Genomic DNA, 27,275 nt, shown 5'->3' with positions numbered 1-27,275 from the left:
ATCGGAGGTATGGGGATAGATCGGAGGTATGTGGATTGATCAGAGGTATGGGGATCGATCAGAGGTATGGGGATAGATCAGAGGTATGTGGATGGATCAGAGGTATGGATATAGATCGGAGGTATGGGGATAGATCGGAGGTATGGGGATAGATCGGAGGTATGGGGATAGATCGGAGGTATGTGGATGGATCAGAGGTATGGGGATAGATCGGAGCTATGGGGATAGATCGGAGGTATGGGGATAGATCGGAGGTATGGGGATAGATCGGAGGTATGGGGATAGATCGGAGGTATGGGGATTGATCAGAGGTATGGGGATCGATCAGAGGTATGGGGATAGATCAGAGGTATGTGGATGGATCAGAGGTATGGATATAGATCGGAGGTATGGGGATAGATCGGAGGTATTGGGATAGATCGGAGGTATGGGGATAGATCGGAGGTATGGGGATCGATTGGAGGTATGGGGATCGATCGGAGGTATGGGGATAGATCAGAGGTATGGCCGTACGGGGATCAATCAAACTCAGTAGTCAGCCCTGTTCGATCTCCATACTGGCAGACAGGAGATGGGAGTTGACCATATCATTTCAATTTTTCTGACACCTCAGAAGGAGAAATAAATGTTTGTACTGAGGGGGATGATCCCATTTTAGGAGAGCAGTCTGTCTGTAATCAGTGTCATAGTGGCTAGTACTGAGCCAGTCTCCCCACAATTTTTTTTAACTTTGCTGGACATCCCCTCCATTCTTGCCATGTTTCCATTCTTGCCAATATTGATCCATGTGGCGTGGTTTGGCAGAGTGGAGGCAGTCCACCTGTGTTATCATTTAGGAGCCAGGAATAGGGTCCTCAGTACCTGCACAGAGGGTGGAAACAATTCCCCGTCCCGCAGTGAAAATGTTTTGAGCATCTCCGGAGCATGTGAATGAGCCCCCCCCCCCTCCCCGCCCGGAGACTGTCCGCACCTGGCGCAGGCCTATGGCCATACTTAAATCATTTCTGTGTCCTATGTAATATAAGTGGCTGGGTTAGCTTCTATCAGGGCGATAGAGACACCAAGGGGGTTATTTTAAGTATGTATCGGTAGGTGCAGTTTAGAGAGATCCTGCCATTGGCCAAAGCTGTGCACCGGCCTTCCGCTCCGCAAAGCAGGATGGACATGAAGGTAGCTGGCGTCTGATGTAGGGTTGCCACCTCATCCTTTTAAAACGGAACACATATTAATTACACAGGTTCTGTGGCTGATTAAGGTGGTGATTAAACTCACTTGGTGCTTTATCTGCATTAAATTAGCCTCAGAACCTGTGTAATTCATATGTGTTCGGGTTTAAAGGGATGATGTGGCAACTCTAGTCTGATGGGGTTGTGCCAGTACAGACGATGCAAATGGGGGACTGCTCTGTGCTTATTGCCCTCCTTCTCAATGTCAGTTGAAGGGAGGGGGGACAAAACTGCTCCCCTAATCTGTTTCTAGTTAGGAGAGTAAGGAAGGACAGTGGAATTCAGGTCCTAACTAAGGAAAGATTGGAACCATCCGGCTGCTGTGATCTTTGCAATTCTGGTCACAGTGTGATGTCCTGATAATGTTTAATTAACGTGATCTCTCTGTGAGTAATCAGTAGCATGGAGGATGAAACAGTCCTGACATATAACATGAGATCAATACCCTGCCTTGATTTTACACCATGCTGCTGTAATTTTCTGTCCTCATATTGATCTCACTGGTGTTTTGCTTTACTATATGCATAGTAAATTGTATGTGTTATATAACACTTCAAAGCACATTATATATATATTTATGGAAGCTTTTATTTCTATTTACTGTATAGTTTGTGGGTTATTGTCCCTAATATCAGACACATAGGGACGGGAGCAGATTGGTTGTGTTTGACGTAGGCCAAGTGAGATTTGTGGTGTGCATAGAGCAGTGCACATGACTGCAACTAACGTGCACTGCTGGCTCCAAACATATTTTTCTTTTCCTTCCTATTTTCTTGTGGTAGCCATTTTTACTAAGGGCAGATTAATCCGTCTCCCTTTACTTCCTGGAACTCTGCCTAGGACTCTCAGTCTGCCTCCTGAAACATGTAACAGGAAGTTCCCAAGATGCAGCTGTAAGACCAAGGTGACACCACCAGTGCCTCACTCAACTAGGAAATGGAAAAACAGTCATTGCAAAAAATGTTTAACTATTGACGATAAGGTGAATTCATATCAGCATACAGAGGGGGGGAAAGGTCTGCTGTCAGTGAACCTTAAACCAGTTTTGGACATAGGCAGGACTCTACAATTTCTCTTAGATCTCCCCACACCTATGTAGTGCAATGGCCTGCCTGATAGGATTCAGACTGAATATATACAGTAGTTTAGGTAGATCCTTATCCTACATAGTTTATGTAAAGCTCCGTTCACACAACAGTACATGTTGGCATTCATGGTTCCCTCAATGAACTGTAGCTCCCCAGTGCCGGCAGCACTCATGCAGCCCCAGACCATAACACTCCCACCACCATGCTTGACTGTAGGCAAGACACACTTGTCTTTGTACTTCTCACCTGGTTGCCGCCACACACGCTTGACACCATCTGAACCAAATAAGTTTATCTTGGTCTCATCAGACCACAGGACATGGTTCCAGTAATCCATGTCCTTAGTCTGCTTGTCTTCAGCAAACTGTCTGTCAGTTTTCTTGTGCATCATCTTTAGAAGAGGCTTCCTTCTGGGACGACAGCCATGCAGACCAATTTGATGCAGTGTGCGGCGTATGGTCTGAGCACTGACAGGCTGACCCCCCACCCCTTCAACCTCTGCAGCAATGCTGGCAGCACTCATATGTCTATTTCCCAAAGACAACCTCTGGATATGACGCTGAGCACGTGCACTCAACTTCTTTGGTCGACCATGGCGAGGCCTGTTCTGAGTGGAACCTGTCCTGTTAAACTGCTGTATGGTCTTGGCCACCGTACTGCAGCTCAGTTTCAGGGTCTTGGCAATCTTCTTATAGCCTAGGCCATCTTTATGTAGAGCAACAATTCTTTTTTTCAGATCCTCAGAGAGTTCTTTGCCATGAGGTGCCATGTTGAACTTCCAGTGACCAGTATGAGAGAGTGAGAGCGATAACACCAAATTAAACACACCTGGTCCCCATTCACACCTGAGACCTTGTAACACTAACGAGTCACATGACACCAGGGAACGAAAATGGCTAATTGGGCCCAATTTGGACATTTTCACTTAGGGGTGTACTCACTTTTGTTGCCAGCGGTTTAGACATTAATGGCTGTGTGTTGAGTTATTTTGAGGGGACAGCAAATTTACACTGTTATACAAGCTGTACACTCACTACTTTACATTGTAGCAAAGTGTCATTTCTTCAGTGTTGTCACATAAAAAGATGCAATAAAATACTTACAAAAATGCGAGGGGTGTACTCACTTTTGTGAGATACTGTATAATGGAAGTTTCTCAAATTTGACTGCAAAAGTGGAAGATCACTTTAAGAACCGTTTATCCCAGAGAGCTTACCATTTTCCTTTTTGCACTTTACTAACAGATGAAATTTAGGACGATGAGGTCTCCGGGGCTCGTGCTGCTAATCCACTCTCACTGCAGTGCATGAAATGTTGTAAGTGGAGTGCAGAGCAGAGAGAGTAATCGCACAACCCAGGCAGAGCGTAACAAGTTCTGCTCTCCTCTTATCGCTGGCGGCTCATTGGTGATACGATCAGGTATTGTGAAGCACAACAGATGTTAAAGGTCAGTCCGACACCGGCTACATCAGTCACAGGGGAGCGCGGCAGATCCAATTCTGGATAAATTCCCAATTTGTCTTCCTAACAAGGTGATGGTATCGGGGATTTTGCAGTAGGAGAAGAACAGGGAGCAGATTAGAGATTTGTGTGTGCCGTCACAGCCAGACTGCAGCCTGCAATCACCCAGTTAGTTTTTAAGTTTCTAAAGTCAAGCTCTTTTTTGTAAAGTATTGTACAGGCGATAAGCAACACTTTCAATGGGCGGAACGTGCTGGAAAGTCTCTGTGCAAACGAGCGCTGATCATTCTCTTATCTATGGAGAAAAGAGAACACAACGCTCAATGCAGATTACATCCACCCCACGGCTAAGACGTTGGAATTTGGGTCAGTGGAAGCCGGTCCATAAGGGGCGCAGGGGCCCTGCCCCCACCCAAAGTTAGTTTGCCAAAGAAGAAAGTTACTTTAACATGTTAAAAACTGTTAGTCATATTATCATTTATTAGAAAAATAAAAAAATAAAACCAGTATTTTGTTCATATGTGTGTGCACTGTGCGGGGCACCGGACTAATGGGTGTCTATTAGGTCCGTAAACTTTTGAAAAGCATGTGATCTGAGGCTGAGCTCTAATTGGCTTGTTTCAGATTGTCCTCGGGGCGCAGAGTATTTGGCGTCCCAATACTTTAGATAATATAATGTATTTTCTGTACTTGTTGAAAAATGAACATGTACTTCACCTGAAAAAAAGAAATCTAATACAGACACCACATCTAAAGACTGGAAAGGAACAACAAGTAACATTTTGAAGGATAGAATGAGGAGCATACTTTTTTTTTTTTTTTTTAATTTTTATTAATTTTCACAAAATTACAAAAACACCAGAAATCACCAAAGGACTTAAAGTATAGCTAAAGGCAAAAACATTGTTTTAGTTTTGGATGGAGTGGAGAGGGATTAGAACACTGTCAGTTTTTTTTGCTGTCTTTGTCCCCGTTAGAGAGATTCACTCTCTCTATTTGTCCTGTTTACCATTATCATTGAAAGTGAAGGTAAAACAAAATCCCACATTTTGGGTTGTCCCCAGAAAATTAATAGAGAGGAAATTTTAGTACACTAGTTCTGGTGACCCGTGGGGCCCCCAATGAATTCCCTTCAAGGGGTTGTAAACCCTCAAGGTTTTTCACCTTAATGTATTCTATGCATTAAGGTGAAAAACCTCCTGTGATGCAGCAGCCCCTCCCAGAGCCCCCCTTTTACTTACCTGAACCCGGTCTTTCCAGCGACGGGGACGAGCCCAGCAGCCCCAGCCGGTGTCTCAGGCCCTGATTGGATAGATTGATAACAGTGCAGGAATTGGCTCCCACTGCTGTCAATCAAATCCAATCCAGCCGGGGGTGGGGCCGAATCCTGCTGTCTGAGTGCCCCTGAGGGAGAGCGGCTCTACAACGGGGCACTCGAGAAGAGGAGGAGCCAGGATGAGCCATCCTGCTGTCTGAGTGCCCCTGAGGGAGAGCGGCTCTCCAACGGGGCACTCGAGAATAGGAGGAGCCAGGAGCGCCGCTGGGGTACCCCAGAAAAGGAGGATCGGGGCCTCTCTGTTCAAAAACAACTTCACAGAAGAGGTAAGTATGACATGTTTGTTATTTATTTTAATTTTTTTAAATGAAGCTTTACATATCCTTTAATTTGCAAGGATTTCCTCTCACTTCCTGTTTGGCTATAGGACAGGAAGTGCAGGGAAATCTATGCAATGGGACAGAGATGGCGAAAAAAAAATCTGACAGGGGTTATAACCCTACCAGCATGGGACCAGATCAATGTCAGAATCATATTCTAACATCTTTTTTTTATGAAAAGAATGCTATTTCTTTTTCACTTGATAGAATGTGTCCCATGCGCCTGCTATTCCCTGCATTTGGGCCTTTGGGTTCGATCGGAAGGCTGTGATCTTGCTACATCTAAACACACTACCTAGCTGGATCCAAGTAGACAAGATGAGATAGGTGGGAGGTGGTGCCATGTGCAAAAAGGTGTAGTGAAGCAAGAGACCAAGAGCAAGAGCGGGCGCTGATGACTGCACCAATATGGATTCTTCTTGGTAGAAGAACCAAAGTCATGGGAGCCATGTCTACTAGAAACTTGTCTCATTGGCGTTTGCCATATTTGTGTCATGGTGATTCGGGGGGTACATTTCATGCAACCTGCTCCTTTCCTATGTCTACCACTTCTATGCCTGATCTCCCTATCATTGGTATCATTGGTATAATCCTCAGTATGGAGATTCATTTAGGATTCCCATCAGACTGCAGAGTACTGGGAAGCACATTCATAGTCTCATCTTTTGACCTGACGGAACTCCTCAAATCCTGACAATTCTAGAATGATATTTTATAGGTTTAAGAAAAAAAAAAACGTTTGATGTTAAACAAAGTGAGCTGGGATAATATGTATTTTCCTACAAAGTAGAACTAAATGAAAGGACTTTTAGTACAATGATGTCTATGGCCTATTTACTCTATATATTGTTCTTTGCGGAGTTGTTGCAAAGGCCAAGGGAATGTTAACTGCTAGCCTGTGTATAAAAGCTTTTACTTCCCCATCTGCTTTGTAAATGCATTTACTTTATTATTGTTCCTTTGAGCGTTCCCCTTTGTCTCGCTTTGTTACACTGAATGGACAAAAGTACAGGCAACGGATCCTGTAATGTGGCCCACCAGCTAAAGGGGCTAAATTAATGAAATAAGAGTACCTGTCTCCAATGGATGCACCCAATGTTTGTATTTATGGGGTTGCAACCTGTTAACTGACATGCATTTGTATGTGTGTGAGCTTGCCAGCATTCTAAATGATGATGCCAATACAAGAGACATTTGAATGGGGGGGATTATCCATATTGGAGGCAATACAAATGGAGAGATTATGAATATGGATGGAGTGGAGGAAAGTGCAGGGCTGTCTTAATGCATGGGCACCCCTGGGCACTGCCCAGGGGCCCCAGATGCATAGGGGGCCCGATGATAGTCTTGCATTACATCATATATACCAACTGTCCCGGATTTGCCAGACCAGTCAAGCTTTTTACTAAACTGTCCCAGGATGGCCATTTCCTGAGCAGCATCCTGGAACTTGTGCTGTGCATTCCCGATCCTAGTATTGTGCCCTCCTGAGCCCCTGTACTGTGCCCTTCTGCCTCCACCCCTGTACTGTGCCCTTCTGCCTCCACTCCTGTACTGTGCCCTTCTGCCTCCACCCCTGTATTGTGCCCTTCTGCCTCCACTCCTGTATTGTGCCCTTCTGCCTCCGCCCCTGTACTGTGCCCTTCTGCCTCCTCCCCTGTACTGTGTCCTTCTGCCTCCATCCCTGTACTGTGTCCTTCTGCCTCCATCCCTGTACTGTGTCCTTCTGCCTCCTCCCCTGTACTGTGCCCTTCTGCCTCCATCCCTGTACTGTGTCCTTCTGCCTCCATCCCTGTACTGTGTCCTTCTGCCTCCATCCCTGTACTGTGTCCTTCTGCCTCCATCCCTGTACTGTGTCCTTCTGCCTCCATCCCTGTACTGTGTCCTTCTGCCTCCTCCCCTGTACTGTGCCCTTCTACCTCCAGCCCTGTACTGTGTCCTTCTGCCTCCTCCCCTGTACTGTGCCCTTCTGCCTCCATCCCTGTACTGTGTCCTTCTGCCTCCATCCCTGTACTGTGTCCTTCTGCCTCCATCCCTGTACTGTGTCCTTCTGCCTCCATCCCTGTACTGTGTCCTTCTGCCTCCTCCCCTGTACTGTGCCCTTCTACCTCCAGCCCTGTACTGTGTCCTTCTGCCTCCATCCCTGTACTGTGCCCTTCTGCCTCCTCCCCTGTACTGTGCCCTTCTGCCTCCACCCCTGTACTGTGCCCTTCTGCCTCCACCCCTGTATTGTGCCCTTCTGCCTCCACCCCTGTACTGTGCCCTTCTGCCTCCACCCCTGTACTGTGCCCTTCTGCCTCCTCCCCTGTACTGTGTCCTTCTGCCTCCTCCCCTGTACTGTGTCCTTCTGCCTCCATCCCTGTACTGTGTCCTTCTGCCTCCACCCCTGTACTGTGCCTTTCTGCCTCCACCCCTGTACTGTGCCCTTCTGCCTCCACCCCTGTATTGTGCCCTTCTGCCTCCACCCCTGTATTGTGCCCTTCTGCCTCCACCCCTGTACTGTGCCCTTCTGCCTCCACCCCTGTACTGTGCCCTTCTGCCTCCACCCCTGTACTGTGCCCTTCTGCCTCCACCCCTGTACTGTGCCCTTCTACCTTCTCCCTTGTACTGTGCCCTTCTGCCTCCGCCCCTGTACTGTGCCCTTCTGCCTCCGCCCCTGTACTCTGCTCTTCTGCCTCCACCCCTGTACTGTGCCCTTTGTGTTGATTAGTCTTTGATTTGTCAAATGCTTTTCAAATGCTTTTTATATTGTTTAAAATCGATTTTATTGAAAGTACTAATAAATATATGTTTAATTCTATCAACTAATTCTAGAGAGTAGGTGCGTAAATTTGGGCCCCAGTGCATTACCTTGGCCAGGGGCCCATGGTGCTATTAAGATGGCCCTGGGAAAGTGAGCAGGTGTCTGAATAAACAGAACTACAAATCCCAGCCTTCATGTATGTATTCATCTGTTTATTTAGGTTTTCCTGAGGCTTAGCTGTGAAGGTAATCTTCTGAAGAAGTAGCCATAGACCACTCTTGGTGTAGCTGTTGCCTGTCACAGCTAAGCCTATCAACTGGCACAGAAGGATGCCATTGATTCCCAGGAGCTCACTGTGACAGGAACTCCTGTTAAAGTGGTTGTAAACCCTCACATATAACCAGTGAAGTGACTAGCCTCAATTAATACACAGAGATGCACTTGTTGTTGTACCTGTTTATCTACAGCCGTCTTTCCCCTACATCCATTCAAAGTGCAGAATTTACACAGGATCTCTATGAAAAGCAGGGGGTGGAGAGCTGAGGTTACATCAGAGAGGTGAACTCTGAGAGATGATTGGAGGGAAGGGACTCCCTCCTCCTTCACACAGGAACAGAGCTGGGGCTGTCAATCACAGGCTGTGTGCTGGAGCTCCCTCCCCATCATCTTTTTTATTAGTGTCAGGAAAACTCCTCTCATGCTTATAGCAGAGAAATGAAGCGGCAGACAGAAATGAGACTTAGTGCTCTGAATTGAGACAAGTACACACTATAGAGGGTTAGGCTTTGTTCATATTTCATGTCTGAGGTTTTTAACCACTTGCTAACCAGCTCATGCACATATACGTCAGCGAAGTGGTTAGTTCCCGCGAATCGAAGTATCCGTGCATCAGATCCTTTCAAGAGCCATAGCAGGTGCTGCGGGGGGAGGGAACCGATGCGTGTGGCCAGCGAGCGCGATCGCCACCAGCCACCCGCGATTGCGGTCACGAGATGTAAACGCACAAATCCTCGTTCTGACAGGAGAGATGAGACAGATCTGCTGTTCGTAGTAATTACGAACATCGATATGTCTCCTCCTCCAGTCAGTCCCATCCTCCCACAGTTAGAAACACTCACGAGGGAACACATTTAACCCCTTGATCGCCCCCCTAGTGTTAACCCCTTCCCTGCCAGTGACATTTACACAGTAACCAGTGCATTTTTATAGCTCTGATCACTGTATAAATGTCAATGGTCCCAAATAAGTGTCACAAGTGTCCGATCTGTCCGCCGCAATGTCGCAGTCCTGCTAAAAATCACAGATCGCCGCCATTACTAGTAAAAAAAATTTTTAAAAATATATAAATGCCATAAATATATCCCCTATTATGTAGACGCTATAAATTTTGCGCAAACCAATCAATATACGCTTTTTGCGATTTTTTTTTTTTTTTTTTTTTACCAAAAATATGTAGGAGAATACATAATGGCCTAAACTGATGAAGAAATATGTTCTTGGGGGGGAGTAGCAAAAAGGAAAAAAAATATAGTTTTTTTTTTTTTTTCAAAATTGTCGGGCCTTTTTTGTTTATAGCGCAAAAAATAAAAAACGCAGAGGTGATCAAATACCACCAAAAGAAAAAAGGGGAAAAAAGGACGTCAATTTTGTTTGGGTACATCATCGCACGACCGCGCAATTGTCAGTTAAAGCGACACAGTGCCATATCGTAAAAAATGTCCTGGTCATTAATAAGGGGGGAAATCTTCCGGTCTTTAAGTGGTTAAGAACCTGTCCAACATAATCCAGGCCTAGTAGAGGTATTTGCAATCTGTAGAGATTTAGGATTTTTCATTGGCTGAGGCTCTTCTGCCCTACTCAGCAATGCTAATTGTATTCATGTTCTCTATGTCTGCACAGTACACCGGTGAGGTTCCGGAAAATCGTATCGAAGCCGCTGTGGCCAACCTGACCGTGGTAGACCGGGACCAGCCGTATACGCCCAACTGGTACGCCATATACAAAATCATCAGCGGTGATCCTGTTGGCCACTTTGCTGTCAAAACTGACCCCGTCACCAACGATGGCATCGTCACTGTGGTGAAGGTAGGTTGCCAGATGTGATGAGATTATAATCACCGGCCACTGTATTAGGTACATCTTGCTAGTACCGGGTTGGACCCTCTTATGCCTTCAGAACTGCCTTTATTCTTCATGGCATAGTTTTAACAAGGTGTTGGAAACTCCTCAGAGATTTTGGTCCATAGTGACATGATAGCATCACGCAGTTGCTGCAGATTTGTCGGCTGCACATCCATTATGTGAATCTCCCGTTCCACCACATCCCAAAGGTGCTCTATTAGATGAGATGTGGTGAGTGTGGAGGCCATTAGAGTACAGAGACCTCATTGTCCAGTGGTGAGATGATCTGAGCTTTGTGACATGGTGCATTATCCTGCTGGAAGGAGCCATCAGAAGATGGGGACACTGTAGTCATAAAGGGATGGACATGGTCAGCAACAATACTCAGGTAGGTCGTGGCATTTAAACGATGGTCAATAGGTACTAAGGGGCCCAAAGTGTGCCAAGAAAATATCCCCCCCACCATTACACCAACACCCCCAGCCTGAACCATTGATACAAGGCAGGATGGATCCATGCTTTCATGTTATTTACACCAAATTCTGACCCTACCATCTGAATGTCACAGCTGAAATCCAGACTCATCAGACTGGGCAACATTTTTCTAATCTTCTATTGTGCAATTTTGGTGATCCTGTGTGAATTGTAGCCTCAATTTCCTGTTCTTAGCTGACAGGAGTGGCACCCGGTGTGGTCTTCTGCTACTGTAGCCCATCTGCTTCAAGGTTCAATGCCATGCGCGTTCAGAGATGGTATTCTGCATACCTTGGTTGTAACGAGTGGTTATTTGAGTTTCTGTTGCCTTTCTATCATCTCAAACCAGTCTGCCCATTCTACTCTGATCTCTGACACGAGCAAGACATTTTCATCCACACAACTGCCGCTCACTGGATATTTTCTCTTTTCCGGACCATTCTCTGTAAACCCCAGAGATGGTTGTGCGTGAAAATCCCAGGAAATCAGCAATTTTTGAAATACTCAGTGCTAGTTCACACCAGACGCAGTGCCGTTCAGTTCCGTGCGCTTTTTTTCTGCACTAAAAATGCATGCACAGTGTTTTCCATGTATTCCAATGGCTCTAGTTCACACCATGCAGTCAGTTTCCGGTGCAGAAACTAACCAGAAACTGACTGCATGGTGTGAACTAGAGCCATTGGAATACATGGAAAACACCGTGCATGCATTTTTAGTGCAGAAAAAAAGCGCACGGAACTGAACGGAACTGTGTCTGGTGTGAACTGGCACTCAGACTAACCCGTCTGGCACCAACAACCATGCCATGTTCAAAGTCACCCAAATTCCCCAAGTTTGAACTTCAGCAAGTTGTCTTCACCACGTCTAGATGCCTAAATGCATTGTGATTGGCTGATTAGCAATTTCTGTTACCAAGCAATTGAACAGGTGTACCTAATAAAGTGGCCGGGGAGTGTATATTACACCAGTGAGGGTGGTGACCACTTAAAGCTCAGCAGTCCACAAATAAAGGAGATGATGGTCCCTTTATACAGTTCATATACGATGTGCCTGTCTACACATTAGGAAGCCTTGTCTCCCAGACAGGAATTCATGAGTAACTCCCACATAGGTGAATACACAGCACCAAAGACCCGACAGAGGTCAGAAATCTTTTTCACTCTGTCCAAAACAAAGCAAAATCTTTTGGATTGAAGTTCCATTAATGAAAAAGAAGATAGGACTGCTGTGTCTGGAGGAGTTTGTCTTATGCCCCGTACACACGGTCGGATTTCCCGACGGAAAAACTGCGATCGGATTGTGTTGTCGGAAATTCCGACCGTGTGTGGGCTCCATCGGACTTTTTCCGTGGGAATTTCCGACACAAAGTTTGAGAGCAGGCTATAAAATTTTCCGACAACAAAATCCGATCGGTTAAATTCCGATCGTGTGTACACAAATCCGACGCACAAAGTGCTACGCATGCTCAGAATAAATAAAGAGACGAAAGCTATTGGCCACTGCCCCGTTTATAGTCCCGACGTACGTGTTTTACGTCACCGCGTCCAGAACGATCGGATTTTCCGACAACTTTGTGTGACCGTGTGTATGCTAGACAAGTTTGAGCCGACATTCGTCGGAAAAAATCCTAGGATTTTGTTGTCGGAATGTCCGAACAAAGTCCGACCGTGTGTACGGGGCATAAGAGTGAAATGTTAGGCAGTGTATGCAAGCCATTACAGATAGGCCACATATCCTTTCATAGATAGGTTTACCTATATTACCAAATCGGTAACATTAGGATGTAGCTAACCATAACGCAATGATGTTTCATTTGCAAAAGCAATGTGTATCATAAACAATAGTCATTTTTTTGTTTTTAGAAAATAGTTTTTGCCTTTTTTCATGTTTTGTTGCATCTGAGTGCTGCTGATTTTCTACAGATTCTTTGCCGCTATACATTCAGTCCAGTGATGGCGGCACAGTACCTCTCAGGGTGTGTTTCCTGATGATGACAACCAGTGGCGGCTGGTGGGATTTTCTTCTGCTGTTATAGCTGCAAAGGGTGGGCCAACTCAATGTTGAACCCTACAGACTAATGCCCCGTACACACGGTCGGACATTGATCAGACATTCCGACAACAAAATCCATGGATTTTTTCCGACGGATGTTGGCTCAAACTTGTCTTGCATACACACGGTCACACAAAGTTGTCGGAAAATCCGATCATTCTGAACGCGGTGACGTAAAACACGTACGTCGGGACTATAAACGGGGCAGTGGCCAATAGCTTTCATCTCTTAATTTATTCTGAGCATGTGTGGCACTTTGTTCGTCAGATTTGTGTACACACGATCGGAATTTCCGACAACGGATTTTGTTGTCGGAAAATTTTATAGCCTGCTCCTAAACTTTGTGTGTCAGAAAATCCGATGGAAAATGTGTGATGGAGCCCACACACGGTCGGAATTTCCAACAACAAGGTCCTATCACACATTTTCCGTCGGAAAATCCGATCGTGTGTACGGGGCATTAGACTGGGACGCTATTAAAGTTCATGTGCGTGTAAAGACAGGCGTCCCAATACTTTTGGTAATATTTTGTGTATGTATATGTTTGTGTGTGTGTGTGTGTGTGTGTATATATATATATATATATATATATATATATATATATATATACAGTAAAACCTTGGATTGCGAGCATAATTCGTTCCAGAAACATTCTTGTAATCCAAAGCACTTGTATATCAAAGCAAATTTCCCCATAAGAAATAATGGAAACTCAGATGATTCGTTCCACAACCATTTATTCATAGGTCCTTCAGTTTATAGTCCATATAAAAAGATTATAGCGATGTGATAGGTTGTGTAACCATAAAATGTCCGTCCACAAATGGAAGCCTCCACAAGGGGATTAGAAGCAAAATCCAGCAGGAGCTCCAGAGTATAAAAGAGAAGAGAGGCGCCTCTAAGTGTAGCGATATGTTGCTAAATGTTGTAACTTCATTAAATGTAACCATATTGCTACACTTAGCCTTGGTTCACACTGGGGCGACTTGTCAGGCGACCTAGCCGCCTGACAAGTAGCGTCTTGTTCTGTGCAGTGGAACCGTTCTAATCGGAGTGACGCAAGTCGCTCCGACTTAGAAAAAGGTTCCTGTACTACTTTGGGGGCGACTTGCATTGACTTCTATACAGAAGTGGTTTTGCAAGTCGCCGCTGTTGTGTCCTGGATCGCCTGAGGCAGTCGCGCTGCAAGTCGTGCTGCCTCAGTGTGAACCGACCCTTAGAGGCGCCTCTCTTCTCTTTTATACTCAGTTGTGATATGACGCTATTTGTATATCAAGACATCGCTTGTATGTCAAGTCAAAATTGATTTAAAAAATTTGCTTGTCTTGCAAAATGCTCTCAAACCAAGTTACTCTTAAACCAAGGTTTTACTGTGTATATATATATATATATATATATATATATATATATATATATATATATATATATATATATATATATTTGTAGTCAGAGTCAGGATACTGGAGGAGACGTAACCCCAACTATGGCGACCTGAGGTGTGCCATGGTCGCCCGTGAGAGTAAGCTTAAAAGAGGGCATACCCTGAGTATGAAATATGGAAAAAAAGGGGAATGGGAGAGAGGGAACCCAGAAATGCTAGCCGACAAGTACGTAGGGGAGGAGGGCGGATTATAAGGCCCCGACTCCGCCTACAAATACAGGCTAGCCAATGGCCAGCCTTCTAACATATATATATATATATATATATATATATATATATATATATATATATATATATATATATATATATTGCACATAATCACTGTTTCTAGATTGAAAAAACCCATTAAAGCATGATCCAATTTGCTTTAGAAGGGGGGAAAAAATTCTTCCTGATCCCCCTGAATCAACTATCCCTGGTGTTATCACCCATAAATGTTAGTATCCAGTTCCATTTAGGAATGAGCTAGACATCACCATGAGTCTGGGTGTTTTTTTACCATTTATTATATTTATAATATATTATATTATATGTCACATATCTTCCCTTTCAGCCAGTGGACTTTGAGACGAACAAGGGCTTTTTACTAAACATTATGGTGACCAATCAAGCACCTCTGGCCACTGGGATCCAAATGTCTCTCCAATCTACATCTGCGGTGACCATCTCCATAGTGGACGTAAACGAAGCCCCTTACTTTCCCAACCGAAATGACCCAATCAGACAACTGGAGGGAGAGCCGGCTGGGAAACTGCTGACCACCTTTTCTGCCGTGGATCCTGACCGCTCCTTGCAGCAAGCTCTACGGTATGATACAGAACGCCTTAACATGGTGCCAGCCATCCACGTATTTAAAGAACTGTGCTCTTTTTTTTTTATTTTGATTTCAGATATAATAGCTAGATATAGTGTGACTGTAACAAAAAAAACTCCTGCTGTTATGTTAACATTTGTAATTGTCTTTGAACATAAGGGCAGCGTAGTTAAATACTCTTGTCTCATAACTGATTAAGAACAGTAGACTCTCTTGCATTAATGACTGAGCCACATGATCTAGTCTGGAGCTCGGGAATGTGTGCCGGGTTGACTTATGTGAAGTGATAGGTCCACTTAAGACCAATAAAAAGGACCTCGTTTAGTCCAGTTAATCCAGGTTGATTGAATAGAACAACAAACATTTTGGCAGGGAGGATAGCTGAAATATGTATTTTAGACTGTGACTTTACCACCTGACTTTAGTTCAGCATTTCTAGCCTTACAATGATAATGTGCAAAAAAAGAGATTGGGCTTCAACCCACAAGTTTGAAACTGATAAAAAAAAAAAAAAAAAGTATATTATTCGAAAAAAGGGGAGAAGCTACAATACTTATTTCCTGTGCAGCACTGCGTGGTGGTTTAATGTTAAAGAAGGTGTTATCTACAAATAGACTGGGGATAATGATATCTTGATCAATACAATGGATCTAATCTTTCTTAGGTAGGAAAGATCTTTCATTTCTGAGGGTTCGAAAACATTTGGCATCTTGTCTAGGATTCACATTTTCAGCAGGTATTATATTTCACCCAATTAAAGACCTGGTTAAAAAAGAAAAAAAAAAAAGTCCTGCCCTACACATTTCAATGAAAGCAAGTAACATGACCAGCTTGAGCATTGCTTGCAGATACCTGGCAATAGGCATTTCCAATGAGAAGTGATCATTATCGTATATATATAAAACTCTTCACGAACAATAGTCAACCATTTTCAGTGGAAAAAAGAATAAACTTAAGCTTTTGCAAGGCAAGCTCCATTAGGATTACTGCAAGTCTTTGCAACGTTCAAGCCTTTCAAAGATGAGCAAATGTCTCACTACTCGACATTCTGGCAGGAAATAGCATAGAAATGGGTGGGGCTTTCTACAGACTGAAGACCTTCCCCTGAAGTAGCTAGAATCATCCTGATTGGGCGAATGTCATTTTATTTCTGTTACATTTTTAGCCTGGTTGAAAAAAGACACAAGTCCATCTAGTTCAACCAACAGAAGGGGGAAAAAAATACAATCCTATACACACAATCTTATACCCACAGTTGATCCAAAGGAAGGCAAAAAGCCCCAATAAAGCATGTTCCAATTTGCTCCAGCAGGAGAAAGAAATTCCTTCCTGTTCCCCCCGAGAGGCAACCTGATATTCCCTGGATCAACTTTACCTATAAATATTAGTATCCAGTTATATTATGCACGTTTAGGAAAGAACCCAGACCTTTTTTAACTACTTCCATACAGGGCATTTTCACCCCCTTCCTGCCCAAGCCAATTTTCAGCTTTCAGCGCTGTCGCACTTCGAATAACAATTGCGCGGTCATACTACACTGTACCCAAATGAAATTTTTATCATTTTTTTTCCCCACTAATAGAGCTTTCTTTTGGTGGTATTTGATCACCCCTGCGTTTTTTATTTCTTGTGCTATAAACAAAACAAGAGTGACAAGTTTGAAAAAACACAATATTTTTTACTTTTTGCTATAAGTATCCAAATTTTTTTTTAAACAAATTTTTTTCCTCATTTTAGGCAGATACATATTCTTCTACATATTTTTGGTAAAAAATATCGCAATAAGCGTATATTTATTGGTTTGCGCAAAAGTTATAGCGTCTACAAAATAAGGGGATAGATTTATAGCATTTTTATTATTATTTTTTTTTTTTACTAGTAATGGCGGCGATCTGCGATTTTTATCACGACTGTGATATTGCGGCGGACACATCGGACAATTTTGACACATTTTTGGGACCATTCACATTTATACAGCGATCCGTGCTATAAAAATGCATTGATTACTGTATAAATGTGACTGGCAATGAAGGGGTTAACCAGGAGGGGGCGCTGTAGGGGTTAATGTGTTGCTAGGGAGTAATTCTAACTGTGGGGGAGGGGATTCACAAGGGGAGGAGACCGATCGGTGTTCCTCTGTACAAGGAACACACCATCGGTCTCCTCCCATCTGACAAGACGTGGATCTGTGTGTTTACACACACAGATCCACGGTCCTGCTCGGTTACCGGGCAATCGCGGGTGCCCGGCGGACATCGTGGCCGCCGGGCACGTGCACCGGGACCCGAGCGATGCGGCTGGGCTGCCTGGAAGGCTGCGCCGTCATATGACGGCGGTCCAGAACAGCTGCACCGTCCCACCGTCATATGACAGCGGGCGGGCAGCAAGTGGTTAAAGCAATCTACTGAGTTTGCAGAACCAGCTCTTGAGGGCGTCTATTCCACATTTTCACAGCTTTTACTGTGAAGAAACCTTTCTATATTTGAAGATTAAATCTCTTTTCCTCCAGATGTAGAAGTGCCCCCTTGTCCTCTGTGAAGTGAATATCTCAACACCGTGTTCACTATATGGACCCCTTTCTATATTTGTACATATTGATCATGTCCCCCTTATTCTCCTCCCCTCAAGAGAATAAATTCAGTTCCTCTAATCTTTCCTCATAGCTGAGCTCCTCCATGCCTCTTATCAGTTTGGTTGCCCTTCTCTGCACTTTCTCCAGTTATCCATTATACTTTTTTGGGAACTGGTGCCCAACACTGATCTGATATCTCTCTCTCTGTTATCCATTTCCCTCTTAGTACAAGAAAGGATTTTGCTCGCTTTGGAACCTGCAGCTTGGCATTGCATGCCATTATAAAGCCAATGATCTACCAGAACACCCAGATCTTCTCCACCATTGACTCCCTCAGCTGTTTCTCCTACTAGTATGTATAATGCATTTGGCCATTTCTCTCTGTTGAGCACCACTTTTTCTATCAGTGGACAGGTACTAAATTCTGCAGAGAGAGGGGCCACGTAACGACGTAAAGGGCAAAACTTTGACACTTCCAGAAAGTGTCGTAACTTGTCCGCCTACCGACATTTCAATTTTTTTTATCACAGTGATAGGCTGCTTCATTGGCCAATAGGAATGTGTGTGAGAAAGGAGAGGGCAAGCAAGTTTTGTCACCACCTGGAACCCTTTACCACTTACACATAACAATCTGGGGAATAAAATCGAGAATTTTGATGATTTGCTATGAACCAATGGAGATGGTTCTTTATTCACATACTAAGAACAGAGGTATGTTCTCACTATTTCTGTGTGTTCTCCAACTAGGATTGCCAAGGAACATTGATCCTCCTGGGCTTCTTTCAGTAAAATAATTATCAGTTTTCCTGAAGGAGTTGAGATATCAGTAATTATAGAACTTTAGATATCAGGCAACATCACCGACAAGGCCACAAGTGCCTCGTTTCCACCGAGCGGATCGGTTCGGGTCGGATCGGTTTGGAAGGCCTGGAATGGTCCGGCCTATTCAGGCGAGCATTTCCACTGCAAGTCAGACCGACAGGGGCCATACGTGGGTTTAGAAAAAATGCCGTCATGGCGTCACATGTCCACCAATCAGTGTAATGTATCGTAGCTCCGCCCTAACCGAACCGTTCCATTTTCTATGGCCCCACATCTGAAGCAGGACCCTGAATGGAATGGTTCGGTTGTATGGGCCGCTTTCATGATGGAAACACCCAAAATAGCGTACCGTACCGAACCGATCCGCTCAGTGGAAACGAGGCATTAGTTGCCTTGGGGAAATGCCCTTTTATTAGGATGGCTCCTGCTCTTTTTAAGAAATTCATTTGCTGGAAGAATCTATGCAGTCCATGGCAATCAGTCAGATTTGTCCTTTCGCTCCCTTACTCCCATACTCGCTAATTTTGCTTGTTTAGTGTTTTATAGTAGTAATTTACACCCGCTATACATGGAAAAATCTGTCCCAGAGAATTGTGGCCAATGGGAGTTTGGCCCGTGTTCATCCAAATTTCTAGGACACACTGCAGTTTTTGTTCTCCAACTCTTCTTGTGTAATATTGCCAAACCCTGAACATCGGAATTCTCACAAGTGATGCTCAAGTCAATTGAATTGCTTACAATACTCAGTTGCGATAGCCCAATTCAGAGGAACACATCAATCTGATATCAGCATGGCCATCTCTCAGATCCACACACCGTCCACAAAGTCTTTAATGCTACAACTTAACCTGAGCAATTCTAGAAAGGTCACAGGCCAACTGCTCTGCACACGTTATTAAATCTATTAGCGGACAATGTCCCAGCGCCGCATTGCTCTAATGACATCCTCTGGGCCTTCAAAGTGATGACCTTTCTGTCAGTGCGATATCTCCGAGCAGCTTGTGAGACCAATGTTACTGATTTGGGAACATTGTTAAATTGTGTCAGGGAGAGATGTGGTCAGCCTAAGTATCCCCCAGTTGTTCTGGTGTAATATTGTCTCCAAGGAGAGAAAGGTGACGAAAGGGGTCACCTACAGGAAGATTGGGACGGTATATTGATTTCCGTCTTAGGATTTTGCCGTACTTTTAGCTTTTTAATTTTTTTCATTATGAGGAAGAAAAAGGATAGTGTCCAGCTGGTGCGAGCCCAATTACCCACACTTCACTCGTGACATTTTTACAATCATTATGTGGCTCAGGTCCTTCACTTGGGGGCCTGGTCGGTTGACAGAGAAGATGATTATATTGACTCATAGAGGCTCCGCTTACTGTCCATTCTGTCCATATAATGATGCCTTTACAAAGACGTTCTCAGTTAACGAGCCAGTTTCTTCGCATTTGTTCCAGGTTCTAGCTCTAAAACTGTCACAAGGTGTTTTTCTCTCCCTGTGGCTGTTATTTTTAAGGTTGCAGACCCTTGCCCCCCCCCCCCTCCTTCTCTTTTTTTTTATATCTTATTGTTTGCTGTAGGGAAGACTGATGGCTCGGAGGCTATTTAGGTTTGGTCGAAAAAAATTGAGACATTTGAAATATTTTCCTTGCAGCAGTTAAGTGTACCTGTCCTACTTTTAAAGTGAAGGTAGCTCTTTAAAGTCAGATATATAAAAATGTCTTGTCTTTCCCACCATTTTACTACAGCACACCCTTTCAAAGTGTCAAAGGACACTTTCTACATGTCCAGGTCCTGGCACTGCTTCTCTAAAACAGTCAGTGGTTGTACATAGTTACATAGTTGGTGAGGTTGAAAAAAGTCACCAGTCCATCCAGTTCAACCTGTGGTGTGTGAGTGTGCTTGTGTTTATGTCAATAGTACATTATATACCCCTGTATGTTGTGATCGTTCAGGTGCCCATCTAATAGTTTTTTGAAACTATCGACACTCCCTGCTGATACCACTGCCTGTGGAAGGGAATTCCACATGCTTGCTGCTCTGACAGTAAAGAACCCTCTACGTAGTTTAAGGTTAAACCGCTTCTCTTCTAATTTCAGTGAATGGCTGCGTGTCTTTTTAAATTCCTTTTCAATGAAATTTTTTTTCCCTATGCTCGGGTCACCAGTAAGGTATTTGTACATTGATATTATTTCCCCTCTCAAGCGTCTCCTCTCTAGAGAGAATAAGTTCAATCCCTGTAGTCTTTCCCCATAGCTAAGATCCTCTAGTCCCTTTATTAGCTTTGTTGCCCTTCTCTGGACTCCCTCCAGTTCTAGTACATCCTTCCTGAGGACTGGTGCCCAGAACTGGACGGCATACTCCAGGTGAGGCCGGACCAGAGTCTTGTAGAGTGGGAGAATTATCGTTTTATCTCTGGAGTGAATCCCCTTTTTAATGCATGCCAATATTCTGTTGGCCTAGCATCTTGCCATATTATATCAAGCAGGGCAACGCGTTTTGTAAAAGAGCTGTGCATTTTAAATATGTGACATTTTATAAATGTGCCACCATTTAAGTCAGGGGTAGGCAACCTTTTGAGCACAGTGTGCCGAAAAATGTTTTCAAAGAAATTGAGCGTGCCGATTTTATAACCAAAAAATGTCAACTGCACACTCTCAATCATGAAAAGGATTTTTTATAAAGTAAATGCTGTAAACTACTTTAGTAGTGAGACGTTAACACCCTGCACTCTCGCCTCAGATCAGCCCCAATTCATGCACCTTCACACCTCAGATCACTGTACATCCCTGCTCATCTGCCCCACCACTGTACATCCCTGCTCATCTGCCCCACCACTGTAACCCACCACTCATCTGCCCCACCACTGTAACCTCCTGTACATCTGCCCCACCAATGCACCCCTTTCTCATCTGCCCCACCTTTGTAACCCCCTGCACATCTGCCCCACCTCTGTACCCCCCTACTCATCTGTCCCACCACTGTAACCTCCTGTGCATCTGCCCCACCACTGTACCACCATGCTCTTCTGTCCCACCACTGTACCACCCTGCTCTTCTGTCACACCACTGTAACCCCCTGCTCATCTGCCCCACCAATGTACCCCCTTTCTCATATGCCCCACCACTGTAACCTCCTGCACATCTGCCCCACCTCTGTAACCCCCTGTACATCTGCCCCACCACTGTACCACCTTGCATTTCTGTCCCACCACTGTACCACCCTGCTTTTCTGTCCCACCACTGTAACTCCCTGCTCATCTGCCCCACCAATGTTCCTCCTTTCTCATCTGCCCCACCACTGTACCTCCCTGCACATCTGCTCCACCGCCGTACCCCCATGCTCTTCTGTCTCACCGCTTCTGATCTGTCCTAACACTGAACTTATCTGCTCATCTGCGCCACCACTGTAACCTCCTTTCTCATCTGCCCCACCACTGTACCTCCTGCACATCTGTCCCACTACTGTACCCCCCTGCTCTTCTGCCCCACCAATGTACCTACTTTCTCCTCTGCCCCAACACTGAACCCTCCTGCTCATCTGCCCCTTCACTGTACCCCCTGCTTTTCTGTCCTACCGCTGAACCCCCTTCTCATCCCTCCCACCACTGTACCTCCTGCACATCTGCCCCACCACTGCAACACCCCTGCTCATCTGCCCCATCAATGTACCCCTTTTTCTCATCTGCCCCACCAACTCCCTGCACATCTGCTCCACCGCCGTATCCCCATGCTCTTCTGTCTCACTACTGAATTACATTTGTCCTAACACTGAACCCATCTGCTCATCTGCCCCCCACTGTAACCCGCTTTCTCATCTGCCCCACCAATGTACCTCCTGCACACCTGTGTCACCTCTGTACCCCCCTGCTCTTCTGCCCCACCTCTGTTCCCCCTGCTCTCCTGCCACACCACTGTAACCCCCTGCTCATCTGCCCCACCAATACACCTCCTTTCACATCTGCCCCACTGCTCTACCCCCTGCTTTTCTATACCACCACTGAACCCCCTTCTCATCTGCCCCAACACTGTACCCCCTGCTCCTCTGTCCCACCGCTGAACCCCCTTCTCATCTCTTCCACCACTGTACCTCCCTGCACATCTGTCCCACCTCTGAACCCCTCCTGCCCATTTTTCCCACCGCTGCACCCTCCTGCTCATCTATGATATGTGTGATATGCAGAGTGGTGAAAGGAAGTAGAGATGAGACACATCTACCTTTCCTGGCACACTCGTCCTGCTGATCCAACGCTCGCATCCAGCCCATGTGCGTCTATGTGATGTATGGGATGTAAGTGATGTCATATAGCATCTGGAATGCATGCACAATGATGAGCTGAAGTCAGGGGGATTTTCTGAAAGCAGCGGGCCTGTGTGCAGATCATAAGTTGGGCCCCAGCAGCTGAGAAAAAGTGGTTGGGTGTGATTTTTGTGATTGAGTGCGCCAAATACTGGCTTTGGCTTAAAGGGACACAGAGTTCAGGGGTTCAGTAGTAAGTGACACAAAGGAAGTTAGAGGCTGATTGGCTACCAGGCACAGCTGCACCAGATTTTGCACTTTCCATTTTTTGTAAATCAACCCCAGTGCCAGTTCCCAGTGTTCTGATCAAGACTGAGTGAGTACTGATCAAGCTCTCAACGTATATAAGCAGCTGCTGATCTCCAAAATCTTAGGTACCCCACTCTTACAACCTTATGCCCCGTACACACAGTCAGATTTTACGATGGAAAATGTTCGATGGGAGCTTGTTGTCGGAAATTTCGACTGTGTGTAGGCTCCATCAGACATTTTCCATCGGAATTTCCGTCACACAAAATTTCAGATCTGGATCTCAAATTTTCCGACAACAAAATCCGTTGTCGGAAATTCCGATCGTGTGTACACAATTCCGACGCACAAAGTTCCAGGCATGCTCAGAATCAAGCAGAAGAGCCGCACTGGCTATTGAACTTCATTTTTCTCGGCTCATCGTACGTGTTGTACGTCACCGCATTCTTGACATTTAGAATTTCCGACAGGATTTGTGTGAATGCAAGACAAGTTTGAGCCAACATCCGTCGGAAAAAATCCATGGATTTTGTTGTCGGAATGTCCGATCGTGTGTACAGGGCATTAGATGTACCTGTTGTATATGAACCCCCTACACATCACAGTTCAAAGTTTTTTTTTTTTTTTTTTTTATTAGATCAAAGAAGGGGGGTGTTCTTACCTTACCTTGACTTACTTGACCTACTTGCTGCAGACATTGTCTGGTGAGTTAGAATGTTCTTAAATCTGTAGTAAACTCTGCATGGTCATTTTTACCTACAGGTAAGCCTATAATAAGGCTTACCTGTAGGTGAAATGCAGATCTTCTAAATGTGCATCGTTTAGGAGATATTCACCCTGGATGCAGCCAGTTACATCACCGGCGCATGCACTCTGAAGGTCCGGCATACCTTTTGCAGACCTTCAAAGCTTCATGCCTGAATCAAGGGCGCACAGGGAGTGATGTCATCATGGCTCTGGCCGATCACATAGCCGGAACGTGCAAACCCGGAAGAAAGACAGGGGAAAGATGTCAGCCCTCTCAGCGGTAACAGTACAGCGCTGGAGGGCTTTGTTCCAAGGTGAGTATTTCATAATGTGCTAGTATGAGATGCATCTGAGTACCAAAAACGCTATTTAATTAATTTTTTTAAGCGGAAGTAAACCTATCCATAAAACAGTTTAATTTGTGGTACGTGCCGGAAATGTAACACTCCCATCGGTTGTGCTCTCAACCAAATTATCAAATCATCCAATGGCTGGTGTCATAACTGATCACATGTGCAGCATCATGGCAGTTGTAGATTAAACTGAGGCAAAGATGGCAGCTTCCTTGGCTGAAAACAATAGGAGGGTTTACTTACACTTTAACATTTAAAGCAAGCTCCCCCATCCATCCAGGTCTCCATGCTTCATTTTGCTGAGAAATCACTTTGAAAAACCCCCTGTAGCATTTCTGATTGTGGCCATTTTGAGTAAGGACAGATGATTTATGTAGCATTTACTTCCTGGAATCTGGGGATAAGGGACTGTCCCTGATTTGGAACAATGTCCTTCTGCCCCTTATTCCTCCTCATTTCTCCCTCATTTTGGTCTGATCTATATAGTTGTATAAAAAATGCACTTTTTATCTATCAAAAAGTGTTTTCCAGTGCTAAACCTTTCATCTGATTTCTAAATTGCTGCATTTGTAAATTCCAAAAGCCAATATAAAGGAATAGTAGTGGTAAAAAAAAGCACTTGTGGGTTTAACCAATCTTGTTTTTTTTGTACAATTCTCCTTTAAGGGGGCGTGATAAGGGGTGTGTCCTATACCTGCATACTTTTGCTGATAGGTGTCCCTCATTCCCATCTCAAAAAGTTAGGAGGTATGACTGAAGCAGTGTAAAAAAAAGTTTTATACTAGCAAATATAATATACTTTTCTATCTATTTACTGATGCTAGCAACATAAGGATTACAAATTACAAGTCAGTGTTGGCTAAGAGAGTGAAGTTCTGCTTTAAGTGTTGAGGGTTAAAGGATCAGCACACAAGGAAAGGTCAGTTGTGACACGTTTCCTCAAGAGCTTTTCAAGCGAGCAATGTTACATAGCTACAGCAGCCATGGGAGAATCATAAGCATGTGCGCTTTGTTCTACAAATTGCTTGGAAGGTAAGATAGTACTTTATTACCTGTCTTTATTCACGTAAGGCTGGACATGTCCTTTAAGCATGGCTTTCAGCATGGCTGGATGTGTCCTTTAAGGCAATAAAGAGAAGCAGAGTTTGAAATCCATACAAAGCGTAAAACAGAGCTTTGATGAATAGAGTCTGAGCTTGCTGTCCCCTGTTGTGTTGTTTTTCGTTTCCACCTTGGGAGGCACGATGAACTATACAATAAGTGCCCCAAGCTTATCGATGCTGAAACTCAAGATTTAAATGTACACACTCAGGTCAATCTTAGAAGAAAATTGGTTCCATCAGTAACCAAGACTTCTCTTAATGAGTTTGGGAGGCTGTGAGAGCAGAAGACGTCTGAAGTTTTAAGAGCCGAGCGGCCTCGGCTGGCTCCGTCCCTGTGTTTAAAAATCTTGGGCTGAGTCCAGGCAGGCTCAAATTCAATTGTAGCAGGTGAAAAGCCACTTTGCATTGACCAATGTCTGTCCTGAGGCACAGAGCAGAAGAAAACACAACTCTCGTTTGGCAGCCAAAGCTGTTTAAAAGTGGAGCCTTTAGGTTTACAGTAGTAACAGGAGGAGGAAGTATACAGTCACCACAGGTCATCCCTTGTATTTTATCTCCTGTAGGTACTCTAAGCTGTACGACCCAGCAAACTGGCTCGCCATCAACGCCACAAATGGGCAAGTGTTTACTACCGCTGTGCTTGACCGTGAATCGCCCTTTGTGAAAGATGACATTTATGAAGCCAAATTCCTAGCCACAGACAACGGTGAGTGATCAGACCACCAAACAAACCCAATCACATGATTGAGATTTATATGGAGGTTGTAGATGCAGTCATGCTTCTCGAATAAGGTGGTGCAGAAAGCAATGATAATTTCATTGTTCCCTGGTCTGACTTCAGTAAACTCAGATGAATGCCTGCTGTATATTAGAGTACTTTGCAGATCATCATCATTTTTTACCACGTTATTAAACATGTTTGCAAGTGTTAATAAAACCCTTATACCACCAAAAAGGTGACAGTCCAAGTCAGTTCTTAGACTGTATAGCTTGTACTTTTCTTTCCCTCCAGTAAATGTTAAGACCAGAGGTGTCAAGTTCAATCTCATCGCAGGTCGTATCTGTGAGACCTTATAAATTTTTCCTCGGAGAATAGGTGCAGGAACACCAGCCCCCTATCCCCCTCCCGCTGAACTGCATCGAACAGTAGGTGTGGCCACATTGCAATAACAGTGGGATGATCTTCAAAGGGCAGTGAATACCAGGTGTACATTATGTGCAGAGTTCAGTAGTGTGCTATGTACATAGTAAACATAGTCCAGGGGTGCTCTATGTGCTGAGTGCAGTTTCAGGGGTGTCCTATGCACAGAATGCAGAGTAAAGGGGTGCACTGTTTACAGAGTGAAGGGTTAAGGAGTGCGCTACATACAGAGTGTAGGGCTGAGGAGTGCGCTACATACAGAGTGTAGGGCTGAGGAGTGCGCTACATACAGAGTGTAGGGCTGAGGAGTGCGCTACATACAGAGTGTAGGGCTGAGGAGTGCGCTACATACAGAGTGTAGGGCTGAGGAGTTCGCTACATACAGAGTGTAGGGCTGAGCAGTACGCTACATACAGAGTGTCAGGTTGAGGAGTACGCTACATACAGAGTGTCAGTTTGAGGAGTGCACTACATACAGAGTGTCAGGTTGAGGGGTGCACTACATACAGAGTGTAGGGTTTAGGGGTGCAATATGCATGGTGTGCAGGGTTCAGCTCTCACACAGGCTGTCCACATCTCACTTCCACTGCTCTGACCTCTGCATTTTACAACTCCTAAGCTCTGACCTCTGCACCTTTCTCCTCCATCCCCCACCTTTGCACAACTCTCCCTCCATAGCCCTCACCCCCCCCCCCCCCCCCCCAAAGCTTCCCCACATCTCACATACCTGGCCTGGCTTTAGTACCTCCCGGAAGTGTAGGCAGCTCCACCTGTCTCTCACTGACAGTGATGAGCAGGGAGCAGAGGGCAAGAGCCAAAGGTGGTGGCCACATTCCTGCTGAAAAAAGGGGGGGCTGCGAGATCCACATGAAAAAGATTCGGCCCATAGGCCTTGTGTTTGACACATCTCTTCAATGCTGGC

The 27,275-nt window shown here is 44.9% G+C and overlaps 1 protein-coding gene across 2 annotated transcripts in view; it reads left to right on the top strand.

Moving 5' to 3' along the window:
* Positions 1 to 27,275, top strand: part of CDH4 (cadherin 4) — a 1,105,063-nt gene that overhangs the window by 1,033,970 nt on the left and 43,818 nt on the right. For both annotated transcript variants that reach the window (XM_073607535.1, XM_073607534.1), the window contains 3 exons: positions 10,074 to 10,259; positions 14,816 to 15,069; positions 25,776 to 25,918. In XM_073607535.1, the coding sequence (XP_073463636.1) occupies positions 10,074 to 10,259; positions 14,816 to 15,069; positions 25,776 to 25,918 (583 nt within the window). The remainder of the gene's footprint in view (positions 1 to 10,073; positions 10,260 to 14,815; positions 15,070 to 25,775; positions 25,919 to 27,275) is intronic.

This window comes from Aquarana catesbeiana, linkage group LG12 (assembly GCF_042186555.1).
Source record: "Aquarana catesbeiana isolate 2022-GZ linkage group LG12, ASM4218655v1, whole genome shotgun sequence".
Taxonomy (NCBI): Eukaryota; Metazoa; Chordata; class Amphibia; order Anura; family Ranidae; genus Aquarana; species Aquarana catesbeiana.
This window is presented reverse-complemented; position numbering and strand designations above follow the sequence as displayed.